At 45.2% G+C, this 14,134-nt stretch overlaps 2 protein-coding genes and 1 non-coding gene across 4 annotated transcripts in view; 2 read left to right on the plus strand and 1 right to left on the minus strand.

Moving 5' to 3' along the window:
• Window positions 1-7,435, plus strand: part of LIMD1 (LIM domain containing 1) — a 33,652-nt gene extending 26,217 nt beyond the window's left edge. Inside the window, exons 6-8 of the mRNA XM_069007541.1 lie at window positions 410-461; window positions 1,152-1,220; window positions 2,198-7,435. Of these exons, the coding sequence (XP_068863642.1) occupies window positions 410-461; window positions 1,152-1,220; window positions 2,198-2,335 (259 nt within the window). The 3' untranslated portion in view covers window positions 2,336-7,435. The remainder of the gene's footprint in view (window positions 1-409; window positions 462-1,151; window positions 1,221-2,197) is intronic.
• Window positions 7,436-8,329: 894 nt separating this feature from the next.
• Window positions 8,330-8,402, minus strand: TRNAR-ACG (transfer RNA arginine (anticodon ACG)). The gene has a single exon. It is a non-coding gene; the product is annotated as a tRNA-Arg (tRNA).
• Window positions 8,403-8,570: 168 nt separating this feature from the next.
• SACM1L (SAC1 like phosphatidylinositide phosphatase) overlaps window positions 8,571-14,134 on the plus strand; it is a 28,477-nt gene continuing 22,913 nt past the window's right edge. For both annotated transcript variants that reach the window (XR_011149048.1, XM_069007542.1), the window contains exon 1: window positions 8,571-8,723. Coding sequence is in view for 1 of the 2 variants with exons in the window: in XM_069007542.1 (XP_068863643.1) it covers window positions 8,665-8,723 (59 nt within the window). In the remaining variant the exon portion in view is untranslated. The remainder of the gene's footprint in view (window positions 8,724-14,134) is intronic.

The raw sequence follows: 14,134 nt of genomic DNA on the forward strand, positions 1-14,134 counted from the left end.
ATTATTGTGTTATAAGGCCTTAAGAAGATGTACAGTCATGTGGTATTTTCTCAGAAGTCTCCTGCCCTGAGGCTCCCACTTCTTTCAATGTATTTTTCTGGGGACAGTCCTCCTCAGTTCCTCCTCATTTTCTTTTCCAAATCTCTCAGTAGCAGCCAAGAATTTTATAGGGAATTTTGTATTTTTTCTGGCACTAAGTGTAAAGTATACTCTTTTTGCCTGATTGAGCAACGTGTGCCAAGCATTACTTAAAATCAATGCTAAAATGAATTTATGATCTTGGGAAGAAAAGTTTTCCTGTGGGTAAGTTATTTACAGCTGCAGCTTTTCATGTTATCGCTGAGAACATACAGGCCTCTCTTTTTGTGTTGATCCATAACTTGCCTTCAATTCCTTGTTGCTCTTCCAGAGTTTTAGCTCCAAAGTGTGCAGCGTGTGGACTTCCCATTCTGCCCTCTGAGGTGAGAGCCTTTTATTCCATATTCCCTCAGGGGAGGAGAGTCAGGCCTTGCTCTCTTTCACACTTGTCCCTGTGTCAAGACAAGTGTGCTTGTGGATGGGGAGAGATGGTCACTTCCTCTGGAGTGCAACCCTTTGATCTAAGTTCATGCACTGTTCTTGAGATGTGACCTTTCTTTTGTTCAATAATGAAGCTTCTTCTTCCTTGGCCAGGATGCTTTTTTCATCTCCTGCAGGATTATGCTGCTGCTAGTTTTATGTTCAGGAGAATTTTCCTTTATGTCAATAGATGCTGGTGGTACTCCTAAATGTAACTCATTTTAATACTTGGAGGAGATGAATCTTGGACAAAACTAATTTTAAATGCTGAAAAATGTGATCTATTGAAATTAGCAAGTGATTAATATGTGATTTCTGATAGATGTCACTGTTAAACATTTTTACATTTCTGGTGTCACATTTTAGAGGATATCTGCAATATAGTCAATACTGACTGCAGATATCCTCTGTAAAAATATTTATTATTGACTGTAAAAATAACTGCAAGTGGCAGGATTTATTTGTGGTCTCCAACCAGCTGCCCAAATGCATTTCCTCAACATTCATTCTGTTGCAGGAAGCAATCTACAGAGTGCATGTGTCTGATCCTGCTGTAATCCTTTGTAATTTCTGCTTTGCTCAAATGCACACAGGGGTCTGATGAGACCATTCGGGTCGTGTCCATGGACAAGGATTACCATGTGGAATGTTACCACTGCGAGGTAGGTCAGCAGCTTTCTCGGGGAGCGGGCGCTTCATAGTCATAACTGCTATTCTTTTTAAGATGGAAATAAATCTTACTGCTGCCTTCCAGCAGCAGTAGATGAGCAGTGCAAACCTTGCAGTGTGAGACCCTTTCTGTCAGTGACTGAGAAATTTCCAGATTGAGGATGAAAGTTTTTGCAGCAACGTGTTTCAGCTGTAATTTCATTTGCTATCCATAAAGTTGTGGGCAACAAGTTAATTATTGCTTTTCAAATTTGGCAGTTTATTCATTAATGAAGGAAGCATGGTGACTTAGTAAGGTCTATTGCTGCCTTTCAGAAGCCCCAAGCTCCAGATCACATTAGTGTATCTGATTTCCAAGTCAGATTGTTGAAAAATGCTAAGGTGGTGACTGATCCTGTGGGGTATAAATTACTTTCACTCTCATGGGAAATGAACGTGTCATTGGGGCTGGAGAAAGGATATGGCTGCACAAGAAAAAATTCCACAAGATGCCAGCTCTTACAAACCATTTGGTCTCCATGCAGGGCTTCTCAGAAAGCCTCCATACTTCTGCATGGTGAATTAAAATAAATAGTTGTCTTTCCTCACTGTGCTTATAATGCAGTGAAAGGAGGCCCTGACTCCACAAGCTGATTTCACATCAGTACAACTGTAATGTGAAGAGGTGAATCCTACCTGACGGTGTAAGGAGACACGAGCATGCTTAAAATACATGTAAGAGGGTTGCACCTTACCACAAGATAAAGCTCATTCAATAAAACTGCTTCAAACAAATTTGTACAAGGCTGTCCATCAAAGTGCCTATGTTAGATGTTTTTCTCCTCATGGTACATGCTGGACCTATTAGGAAGGAGCTGTTGGCTGGGTGTCTTCTGTCCTTGTTACAAAATCACTTTCCTGGAAGCCAGACCCCAGCTGACACTGGAAGACGAACACAAGCTCTAATAATTTGCGTGGCCTCTCTTTGCAGGACTGTGGGATGGAACTGAACGATGAAGACGGGCATCGCTGCTACCCACTGGATGAACATTTGCTTTGTCACTCCTGTCACCTGAAACACATAGAGAATGGCACAACCCCAGCAGCTGCCTACCAGCACCACTACTAGTCAGCGTGGCTAGCGTTGGAAAGCCGGGACAGAAGACTTGTTATATGATCTCCCTCTTCCCACCTTCAGCTGATTTCCTGTGCATGTTTTCTGCAAGTCGGCAAAGTTCCTGTACAAGGACATGAGAGATTTTTGCTGGATTCACAAAGTTTCTATGCTTGTGGATTTCAGCTGCATCAAACCATGTCTACTTGACCAAGAATGTGGCATGTTACCTAAACCAATCAGTTTACTTTTACGTGCCTTTTTCTGCCGCCTGGAGATTCCTCTGGGTTCATTTTGGAAGATTCTCCAGTTAAAGCACAATTTGCTCTCGTGCCTATGAACTCGGATCGTGCCATGCACAATTAAAAAACCAGAGGCTGGCTTGCCTGCCTGCCAGGGACATCCCGTCAGTCTACTGTTTCCTGAAAGCACATTTCATCAGGTTCCCTGAAGGACACCAACCTATTAGTACCAGTTTTTTAGATACTCTCTCTTTTTATTAATTCTTTAGGAAAAGAAAAGAAAGGGGTCTGTGCAAAATGGCACACCTGGACCTTTCAGTTAATTCCCTGAACTCCAGTATCAAGTCTGTAAAAAGGCTGTAAAACCACCAACTCTCCAAGCACAATGCTGTCTGGCAACTGGAGGCCAACATCCCATTTCAAACAACAAAAAACTGGAACAAGCTAGGCTAAGCTACTGCAATGACTTGGGGCCCAGGCTTGTGTGTCAGCATGACACACAGGGGCCAGTCTGCTGTGTCAGAGTCTGCATAGTGGATCATATTTGGAAAGGAAAGGTCGGGATGCTGAACGTGTGGACATGGGGAAAATCCATCCTCATTCTTGCTTGCAGAGCTTGTGTTGGAAAAAAGCTCTCCATACACAGACAGTTGCCTGAGTTTTCCAGTCTGTCCTCACAGCTCAGCCCTCAGCCTGCCTGTTCCTTTCATGGTGTTTACCCAGCACAAAGCCATTTCATAGTGGTGCTTATTTAGAGCTCGGGAAGCAAACTCGAGATTGTTATGAAGGCTTTGTTACATTTAGAGCCCAGCTCTACAACCTGAACTCATATGAGTATGTTGGCATAAACAGATTTGCTCCCATGAATAATAACAGCTTATCTGAGCAAGGGGTTAGAGAGTTTGGCCCTTACTTTCTCTTCTGCTGAGAAAGCAGGAAGGCAGATTGTTTATTTTCTTGACCCCGCCCTGCTTTATAGTCAAAGAAATCTGTTCCCCCCATATGTGTTACATATGTGATGGGTGTGCCTGCACTGCGTGTTCTGTACATACCAAAGCTGAGCAGCCCCTCATGTACTGGTACTTTTGTTTAACAAAAAGCTCTTAATTTAAAGCCTCGGATGCAGCTGGGGATCTTAATTACTCTTTCTGTCATTTTGTGTGGAAAATTAGTTAAATCCTCATGTATCTATGCTAAAGATGTAAACTTGGTTCTGACTAGCAAAGGATGGGATGGCATTCTTGAAGATCTTTTTAGTGAGGAAACTACAATAAGTTAGCTGAGCCATGGCACTGGGACTCCCAAAACGTGCCCATGCTGAAAACCCATTATAGTTCAACTAAACCTCTTTTCTAGTAGCATGGATGTAGCTTGAACTTCACTCAATGTAGTCAGACAGCAACATGTACCCATCTGGAGCAGCACAGGTGTCAGGTAGCAACAAGTTGCCTGTCTCTGCCTGTGCTAATAAATCCTCTTGCCATTGCTGAAATGTGAAACTGCCCCAGCCTCAGGAGCTTGATGGGCTTAGCATGGAGTTTCATGATGCCCCATTCAGCTGCAAGTGCCTCCCCCTCTTTCTGCTGCTCTTCAGGATAGGGATGGCCACTCGGGGCTGGAGGCTGGTCCAGCCTGGAAGCCATCCAGAGCTTTGGTGTAGCTTGGCTCTGCGGCACCATTTTTCCTGGGGACATGCATCCCTTCAGTGAGTGACTGAAAGCTCAAGGGAGGGCACTTTACCACTGTGAAATATATCTTCTGAGAGTTTTACCTGTGATTTTAGAGGAGGTAAAATTGACCCCAAATATGTGAGCCCTCCTAGAGCTTTAAATTTAGCCTCCAAATGCTGGTTAGGAAAGGGATGGGAGCTGACACAAAATGTAAGCAGTGCTGCATCCAAGCAAGATGGATCGAGGGCCACAGCAGCCAGGGCAAATCCTGTAGTGCTCTCACCCCAGAGCACAACATCAGCTTATGTCCTGCAGCACAGCTAGGCTGGAGCAGGGAGGGGGTGTTCAAAGTGTGACTGTGATCTTAGGACTGTCTGAAGGGGCTGAGATGGAAAATAACACTAGCTCACGATCCCTAGTTAATAATTCAGATAGTCCTGGGCAGGTAGTTCTCCACCCTGAGCTGCTTTTGGCAGCAAAGGCGTTGAGATATCAAAGTGGTTTTTGGAAGTGTACTGGTAACACCAGCCTTGATCATCTGTTGCTGTCTCTGAGACCAGATGCTATGTAGCTCATGGTTCTGCTACCTCTTGATTTTTTAGAGCAAGCCCTTGTGCACATTTTTTGGCCTTCATTTTGTAAAGATCTGGAAACACTAGTGGGATGGGTATTTTCTTTTTAAACTGCAGTTTAAACTTCTGTCTCACCATTGCAGCCTTCCCCACAACCTCAAAATAAGCAGGAGAGAAGGGTACGGGGAGAAGGACAATTTTCCTTTGTGGAAAGCCTCAAGCAGGCAGTTTGTGGCAAGCTGTCTTGCAGGAGCCCTCTTTGCACCACCAGAAAGTTTGGCTTCTGCTCCCACACAGTGTCTTCTTACTCCTGTCAGCCACCCTGTATCCCTCAGTGCTGGGGAAATGAAGGCTGCCCTGCTTCCACTTTTGAGGTCCCCTATAAATTATTAACTGCCAACACTCTGCTTTCCTGTATTTACAAAGAGCTGGAAATGACAGTGTGAAGCTCTTAAAAAAGGAGCCTGTGAGCTTGTGGTTTTGAAGCTAAAGTATCTACTGCACTGCCCTGCACCCCTGTGTGTGCTAACTTCCACTGCTTCTATCTCTGGGAGTTTGAATTCATTTAAGCTCAGTATTATTTCTCCCAGGCTGTGAGTGTCTGAGTCCCTGTTGATTTTCCCCAGCTTGTCCCCAGCTCTGCAGCTGCCTGACAGCGGGTCTGGCACGGGGGGGAGGCAGGGGCATCCTGCACAGGGGAATCTTCTCCTCCTCCTGACCCTCTACCAGCCATCTGTGGAGCTCCAAGCCCTCACTGCCTGCCTTCAGGCAGCTCCCTCAAAGGGAAATATAGCTCTGGAGCTGGAGATGTGAGGCTTTTTGTCCCCTGCAGAGGAATTTCAAAAAACTTGTTAAATTCCAACTATCTCATGACTGATACTCATTGGGTTTTGCTGTTCACATGAACCGTGTTGCCTTTTAATTGATTAAGATGCTATGAAAACGTACTATGAAAAGTTAGTCTTCATTCCTCCCCCAGCAAGTTCTTCTGACTGATTTTAGAGTAAGGAACCCTTGGAAGTCTCATTGTGCTGTTAATGAGTAACTCTCATGCAAATAGTTATTCAAGTGAATTCCCTGAAGTCTGCTTTCAGGAATCAGAGCTTAAAAGATTTTTTCATTCAGATCATGCTGTTAAATTTCTATTGCTTAGAATACAGAAACTCATTTAAATAGGGATTTTTGCATAAGAGCTGGGAGAAAGCCCCAGCTACAGAAGCAGCAGACATTTTTTGTGTAAAGTGTAAGAAACACCTGTGATCAAAGCAATTTAGTAAACTGCCCTGATGTTAAAACACAGGGAACAGCAGTTTCAAACACTCTGGTAAGGAGCATTTGAAAAGATCCGTGGCTCTTCAGTTTCTGAATTTCATTTGGGGGCTTTTAAAATGTTTTCCCAGTCTTTCAAGGTTTAAATGCCTTTTTTTTTTGGTAGATCTTTTTACTACAAAGTGAATAGCTGCTTAGTCTGGAAATGGTGGAGTTTCATCAGCAATTGGGTGTGATGTGGCAGCCTTGAAAGGCAGAAACTGGGCTTCCAAGAGCTGGCATGGGTCTGGCTGGCCATTCCAAAGAAAGGATTATCTAATTTTTCTGGAAAAAAGGTCCCATGTGGGCCTTGACTGCTTGCTATATGCTCACTTTTGGGGTGGTGTGTGCAGTTGTGTCTATGCACGTGGACGTGTGGCACGTGCTGCCTGTGAGACAGCTGCCTTTCACACCTCTGTGCCTGCACCAAGTGCTTGTAGGTGCATTTTAAGCAACTTTCTGTGCGTGAATGTAAGGACAAGTTGACCCAGGCCTCATCACTGGGAAATACCCCTGGAGTCAGTACCTGCGGGCAGGGAAGGGCTATGACCAGATACACATCCCTTTCCCCCATCCTGTGAGTGCCTGAGCTACTGGGAGAAGCTGGGAAGGGGTTTGCATTTCTCATCAGCACACAGCATTTCATTTTCCTTTTCTGTTTCTGTGTCCTCCTGCTCGCTGGCTGCAGTGGGCCTGGCTGTACTTACTGAAGCTGACTGGGCAGACATCTTCCAGAGAGGGCCTGGGACTGCTCACCCACCCTTTTCCTAAGGAGAAGCAAAGCTTTCCTGAGCAATAAAAGTCATTACCCTGCTTTCTTCCAGGGCAGGCAGAAGCTGGTGTGGCAACATACATCTGCAACCCACTCAGACACGACAGGAGATGGGAAGAAACTGTCCTGACGAGCAAATACATGGCAGAGTCCTGTAAAGGCAGGAATGCCCTGCGGCCCTGGTAGAGGGATGACTGGGCTGCAGTTCCCAGCCGGCACCAACCCTCGTCCCCACGCAGCAGGTCTGCGGTGCGTGGCCAGGCAGGGACCCAGGCACACACACACAGGCTCTGGCTTTCTGGATCTGGAAAGCAAATCCAGAGCCTGGCTAGCGATACGGAATGGTACTAATTATTTTGTGTTTCCTCCAAAGCTTAGCTCCAGGAGAGAGTGTTTTAGGATTTGTGCTGGTGTAACTAACCTTAGCCTCCTGTGAACACAGCCCTCTTTTCTTCTGTGCTGTTAAGTATTTATAAAGAATGAAGACCAGTAGCAGAACGAAGCCACTGGCCTGTTGTGATTTCAGTGATTAAAGACAGTATCTTAAGCAATGCTCAGAGTCAACTCTTTCCTAAATTTGCAATGTCATTGCCCAGAGTCCACAGTGGGGTGAGTTATGCCGTGAAATGATGGTTTCCCAACCTCTTCCTTACTCCTGTCCCCAGACCTCAGTGGCTGAACTAGGGACTGGTGGGGAGAAGCACCTCAGTGGGGTTCACTGGGAATTTACAGTCTTTCGCAGACTGCTGGTATTTGCTGCAGCTCCATTGGAGGCTGTCCTGCTCTGGCATCCTTCTGGGGAGACCCAGGTCCCAGGCTGAGGAGCTGGGGAGGGATGTGCTATCTGTCAGAGCAGGCTCTGATCCCAGCATGGGAGTCTCCTTTGCAGCGTTGGTGGGGATGGATTCCTTGGAGGGTTTTGGGTAGTGTTCCCATGGCTCTGGGATTCATGGCAGCCACATGGTGCCCCTGCTATCAGCTACCGGGAGACCTCCTGCCCGAAGACTGGATGCTGGCCAAGCAGCATCAGAGCAGCTTGGAGCTGTCAGCTAAAATGAAGCAAGTAAATAGGAATAACTAAATATAGTTACTCCTCCTTGAGGCAAAAAGCTGCCCAAACCTGGGGCATGACACCCAGAGAGCTGGATCCGGTGGGAAACTGGCCAGGAGATGCCTCAGGTTTGCTCCTTGCCAAACCCCATGGCCTGGGGGTGGGTCCGAAAGGGTGCCCGGGCAGACAGCTCTTGTCCCTGAGTTGAGGTAATGCCACGGGTGGGAAGCCCTATAACACCACCCAGCCCTGGGAGGTTTGGAGACCCCCACACTGGGGGCATGCAGGTGGCAGTGGGGGGCCTATGCAGAAGGGGGGGGCGGGCTGCAGGCAGCACCCTCGCCCCGAAGTACAAAGGAGAAAAAGAAAGGTAGGTAGGAAGAAAAGGAGCAGCCGAGCCAGCCAGGAGTCGAACCTAGAATCTTCTGATCCGTAGTCAGACGCGTTATCCATTGCGCCACTGGCCCTGCTCAAGCAGCGCTCGTGCCCCTGCCTAATTCAGCACAGCTCTCTCGCGCCGGCTCAGCCAATGGCGGCGCCGCCGAGTCCGCCCGGCCCCTCCCCCTCCTGCCATAGGCGGCGCCCCGCCCTAGGCTCGCCGCGCGCCCGCGGAGGTTTGTCCCGAGCGAGGTCCCGTTGCTCCGGCCCAGGGACGCGTCAGTCGGCCGGGGAGGGAGAGGCCGGGTCGGAGCGGAGCTGGCGGCGGCCGGGGAGAGCCCGAGGGGACGGATGGCGACGGCGGCACCGGCGGGAACCACGGCAGCGGCGGCCTACGCCAGCCTGAAGCTGTGAGTGACCCGTTGGGACAGGGATGATGCGGCTGTGCTACCTGCCAATGGGGAGGGAAAGGGAAGGGAGGAGCCGCCGGTGGAGCGACGGTCGTCTGTCCCTTGCTGTCCCCTGCCCTTCCCGGGCCTGTCCTCTGCCCTTTCTGCCCATTTCGGCTCCCTCGCTCACCCGGGTGTCCGCGAAGGGCTTGGCCTGAGGCGGCAGTGCGTGCGGGAGGGTGGGAGGAGGAGGAGGGAGGACTTTGACCGCGGACACGGGTCCCCGGTCGCCGTCCGTCCGATAGCGCTGTGGGCGGGCGGCTCTCGTGTCTGTGTCGCTTCCCTCCCTCCTGTCCAGGAGGTCAATGCCTGCGGGGCTTCCCTCGGCGTGAGGAGCCAGGGCTGCCTGCTGGTCGGGGACTCTCCCTCTCTGGAGACATTCCAAACCCACCTGGACGCATTCCTCTGTCACCTGCTCTGGGTGATCCTGCCTTGGACTAGAGGATCTCCTGAGGTCCCTTCCAACCCTAATGATTTTGTGATTCCGCCTTCCTGCTTGTAGGTAGCTGCTGTAGGGGCTCGGGCACTGTGTAAGGCTGTGTGCGCAGCGCCGCTTGCCAGCAGAAGGTTCCCTAGGCGTGCTTGTCCATCGGTCTCTCGTGACACAAATAGGCTTTCTTTTGTGGTGTGTGATGGTTTTGATGCCAGTTGATGACTGAACTTTGAGGGCTTTGAACTTTCGGGACTCTCCTGTGCAGTGCCGGCTCTGACTTTCCCGGTGTACTTTTTTTTAACTACCCAGTGTAATTTTTTTATTAAAACAATTTTTTTTTTAGGGGAGACTGTAACCCTTTGAATGTGTGTGTATGCCACGTGTTTGTTTGCTGCCTTTAATACAGTAGAAGAAGTTGCATAACCAAAAGCAGTGCAAAGTAACGCTGCAAGAGGCATTTCCATGATAAACCCTTACACCAACCAGTTCAAACTCCCAAGGGTGTTACTCTGAGCATGAGACTCTTCATGACTCTCTGAAACCAAAAGTGAAGTGTGTTTGTGTGTCCTAAAGGCGTTCCTAGGCTTTTGACCTCTAAACAGTAGCTGGAAATTCCACAGTTGAGTTACCGATAGCATTTTTAGGCAGCAGTATCTGAAAGTGATTCTTAAGCCTGATTTAACTGTACTTTACGGTCTGTTAAATTTCATTTGACAGTCATCTTTTGGATTCAGAGCAAACATACTTAGGTCTTTTGGAAGTCTGTATAAACAGTTTGCCATAATGCTGTTTTGTGTTTCAAAGTCACTGGGCTTCTTGTTTTGTTTAGGTAGTTGTTTGAGGGTACACGGACCCTGGAGATAATTGAGTATTGCTGAAGAGTAAGATCAGCAGTGATGGCTGAAAGACTTTACTTGGTAGAAAGCTTTTTTTTTTTCCTCTTGTCACCTAAACAGTATTTGTCTTTCTTTAAGCTGATCTTGTGATCTTTTTGCCTGCAGAGGAGCAAAGGTGAGTTGTGTGAGTAGCAGTTGTGTGACCTGTAGTACACGTTGTTCTTACTGACAATTTTTTCAAGTAAAAGCACTTCTCTAGATTCAGGCTAGTAAGGAATTCTATCATTCAAAATTTAATCTTGGCTAAAAGTAAGCTTTGATCTTTTTAGAACAAGGCTGTCTCAGATGTAATTTAACATGAGTTTTTTCATAAACATGAAAACAGAATTGTTTTGTGCTCTGAAAAATGAGCTGCTTTTTTTTTTTTTTTTGTCATTACACCAAGTTGTGATCATGGCTGCAGACTTTCTATTAAGTGTTTTGAAGATACAGAGCCATAACTTGGGTGATGAGTCAAACCTACCGGGTTGTCAAGGTCAAAGGAGAATGTCCTTATGAAAAATCCAGGCTAGACTTCAGTTTCGGGATTTAGTGGTGGCAGTGTTTGGGTTTGGATTTTTAACTGGCTACTCATTCTCAAGATGAGGCCAGATTCTGTGACTGTACCTCTTCTGTGTAGTCTGGTGGCCCTGTATGGAGCTTCCCTGACTGCAGTGCTCTGCAGGGCCCTGTCCTGTACATCCAGCCACAGGTTCTAGCTCTCAACGCAAACTTCTTGTGTTCTCCACCTTATCAAAAGTAGTGGTTCACAACTTTTGTGCTTTGACCAGTGACATCAGTCAAGTTCAGGTGATGCCAGTAAAAGTGCTGATGTCTGGCATTTGCGCTGCTTATGAAGCTGATTGAGTTACACCAGCAGTTATTGGGGAAAACTGTGAACCTGAAAACTGCTATCCATAGTTGTCATCTGTGTCATTGCTATACTTAATTAACTTTTTCTGGTAGCCTCAGGAATAAATTATAAAATTCAAACAGCTATTGCAGGTATTGCATTCACAACTGGTAGTGGAGTTGCCAGTCCAGTTAATATATAAAAACTGATTTTAAAGCTGTCTGCAGAATAGAGAAAATTCTGGCTGTTGTTTTGGCTCAGTTAAAATCACTTTTTTTTTCATTAGTGCTTGGATGAAGACTTATCTTGCTGATAGCCTTCTCAGTATCCTGTGGGTCCATGAGGCTAGCTGTGTTTCAAATTTAACTCCTCCTACCCATAGTTATGTTGCTTCACATGCTTTGTGAAAGTACTTGTCAGTCTTTAGTAGCTACTGCACTTGAGCACAGTGCTTTTCACTTGTGTGTGTTTGGGGGGAAGTCTAAAGGGGTGTTTTGGTTTGAATAATGCTTCCAGAAAGAACAGCTACAAATCTTTTTCTTCCTGCTCCATCTAAGTGGCTGTCGTGGTAAAGCTCAGGGATGTTGGTGGAGCAGGACATTAACTTATGCAGTAAATTATTTTCATCTAGAATGAAACTTCACTGGAAATAGACATTATGTAGCTAAGCCTTTAATAAATGCCTTTTCTGTTTTGTTTTTAAATGGTATTTCCATTAGTGTTTTCTAAATCCTGGGGGTTTTCTCCCTGCAACAGCTACTGCTCTTTGGGAGATGTTCCAATTCCTTGAGCTGTTTCTGCTCAAGGAGTAATATTTATGGGAGACATATAATTAGCACACCTGCTCACCTAGAAAATCTGGAATCTCTGGAGTGCTGAAACCACCAGTGTGTTAGCTCTGTTACTTAACATGCTGTTGGGACTCTGCATAAACTAACATCTCTCCTGTATCACTGCAGACCAGTTAGCTGTGCTCAAGATACCAAATGCATCTCTATGCAGTACAGGGTGTGCTTTTGGCTTGCTTTTTTATGGTATTCAGAGGCTGTCATCAAAGAGTTTCCTGCATTAGAGCAATGTTCAGTATTTATGGTGAAATAATCAATTACTGAAGTAAGGGTTTGGCTGTTGGGGCCTAGGAGGCTTAAGTGATATTGAGTGAAGTACTATCTTTAGTGGCCATTAGAGCATGATGGGTCCTCTTCCATGCTGTATCTGAACACAGGAATATTCCTATCTGTAAGATCAGCCTAATTAAAATGTGGGATGCAACTGTGCATCATCTGTATTATACACAATGCTGCTTCATAACGTAACTAAGGAAGTGAAACTTCACAATACATAAACAAAAGAAATACTATCTCACTTAATTGTAAATGAATCTGACTTTACACTTGGTGTAAGCAACAGTGGTTTGTTCTTTTTTGGTTTTTTTTTTTTTTTTTGGTAGTTTGGGGTTTTTTTATGTTTCTGTTATGTTAGGAATCAATACTTTTTTCCCACAACTTTGAGTTGTAGGAATGAAATCTACTGAGTTGCTTTATCTCTTGGCAGCAATCCACACAGTTTCAGTTGGAGAAGATTATCAAACTGAAATCCAAGTCACCTTCAGTAATATTTTAAATGGGAATTTGGTGATTGCAGTTCCTCAATACTTCTCTTGAGTAATGTGAGTTATACTATCAATGTAAAATATTAGTGTTTATCGCTTCCTTTGTTCTTTAGCACTACTGAGAAATAGTTCATTATAATGGTTTTAAGTTTTCCTTTATTTAAAAAAAGGGAATAAAAGGACTCCAATCTTGTGAAGATTTGACATGCTGTTGTAAGGGGAGCAAGATACTGGTGGTGAGAGTTCTTGATGTCTTGTATGGGTCTAGATAGCAGTGACAATGTAGCTGAGGAGAAGGCAGGCTCCAACTGTCAAATATGAAGCTTATACAAAAACAGAATGTGGCCTGGTGTATGAAACATAACTACAGACACTTTAGCCTTCCATAAAATACTGCTTTCCTAATTGTTATTTTTTATGTAATACTGGCACTTGGACTTTCATCTGTCCTTATGCATTAAAAGAATAGAATGAATCTGCAGATTCCTAGTCATGAATGATCCTTTCTTCACCATTTAATATCTCCTTGTCAAATCAGTAAAATTAGCATGTCTAATCTTGTCTAATCATCTGTCTAAGTTTGTGATAGACGTACAAGCTTGCTAGTGAGTATGGTTTGGAGGTGAACCTATTCATGCAGTGTTCATCAGCTTCCTTTCTGAAAGACAAGTGAGAGGCAATCATCTTGACTATAGTGATTTTACAGTAGAAAAGGTCATCTAAGTGAGAATGAGACTACTAGCCTGATTCTGGTAATTGGTAAAGTTGTAAATCAGCACTTGGGCTGGAACTGCTTTGAGTCTTGGCCTCTTCCTAAACTATATATATTTTAGGAAACATTGAACTTCTTGCAAAAATGAAGCAAGGACTAAGTGAATCATCTTTCTGTTGAAAATTTTGAAGAGCACTAATTATCCCACTTCTTCTGAAGCATGGATTTAATATCTTGCAGGGCCTTAGGCTTTCCACTTTGTGTTGCACAGTTGTATTTAAGGTAGTTTTTAAGGGTGATCCCAACAGTGTAGTATTTGTTCAAGTTCTGTCAACTTTGTAGATTGGTAACTTGATTTTTTCTTGCCCCTGTCTCCCCCCTCACTCAAGACATCCAAAAGAGTCATCAACAATTCTGTTTCAGAGTGCTGCAAGCTGCTGAAGCCTTTTTGGTCCATTGAGCTGAAAACAGGGACGACTTGTCTTGCATTCTCTATGACACTTTTGTCACCAAGTTTGGTCCTGGAGAGGACCGTGGGAAAGAGGACTTTGAATGAATGCAAAACATAAATTTCTAGCTTTGCTTAAACTATAGACACTGAGTAAGAGGAGATAAAGGTGATAGAGTTGTTAAAAGGGCAGTGGTAGTGGCAGGAGATAATGTGGTCAAGGATTTGAGAGAAATGCTGGGATCTGATCTAGCAAAGTGGGGTCTATGACACACACTGAGAGACCAAACACCATTTGCAGTGGCAATGTTAATTCTCTCTGTTTTCTTTTCAGTTTGGGGATACTGAGAATAAAAGACTTCTTGTTCTTCAGGGAGAAATTGTTATTCCTGTGTGTGGTAAAGAAAACATTTTTTTGTTATGACAATTATTTGACATT

This window comes from Aphelocoma coerulescens, chromosome 2, assembly GCF_041296385.1.
Source record: "Aphelocoma coerulescens isolate FSJ_1873_10779 chromosome 2, UR_Acoe_1.0, whole genome shotgun sequence".
NCBI lineage: Eukaryota > Metazoa > Chordata > Aves > Passeriformes > Corvidae > Aphelocoma > Aphelocoma coerulescens.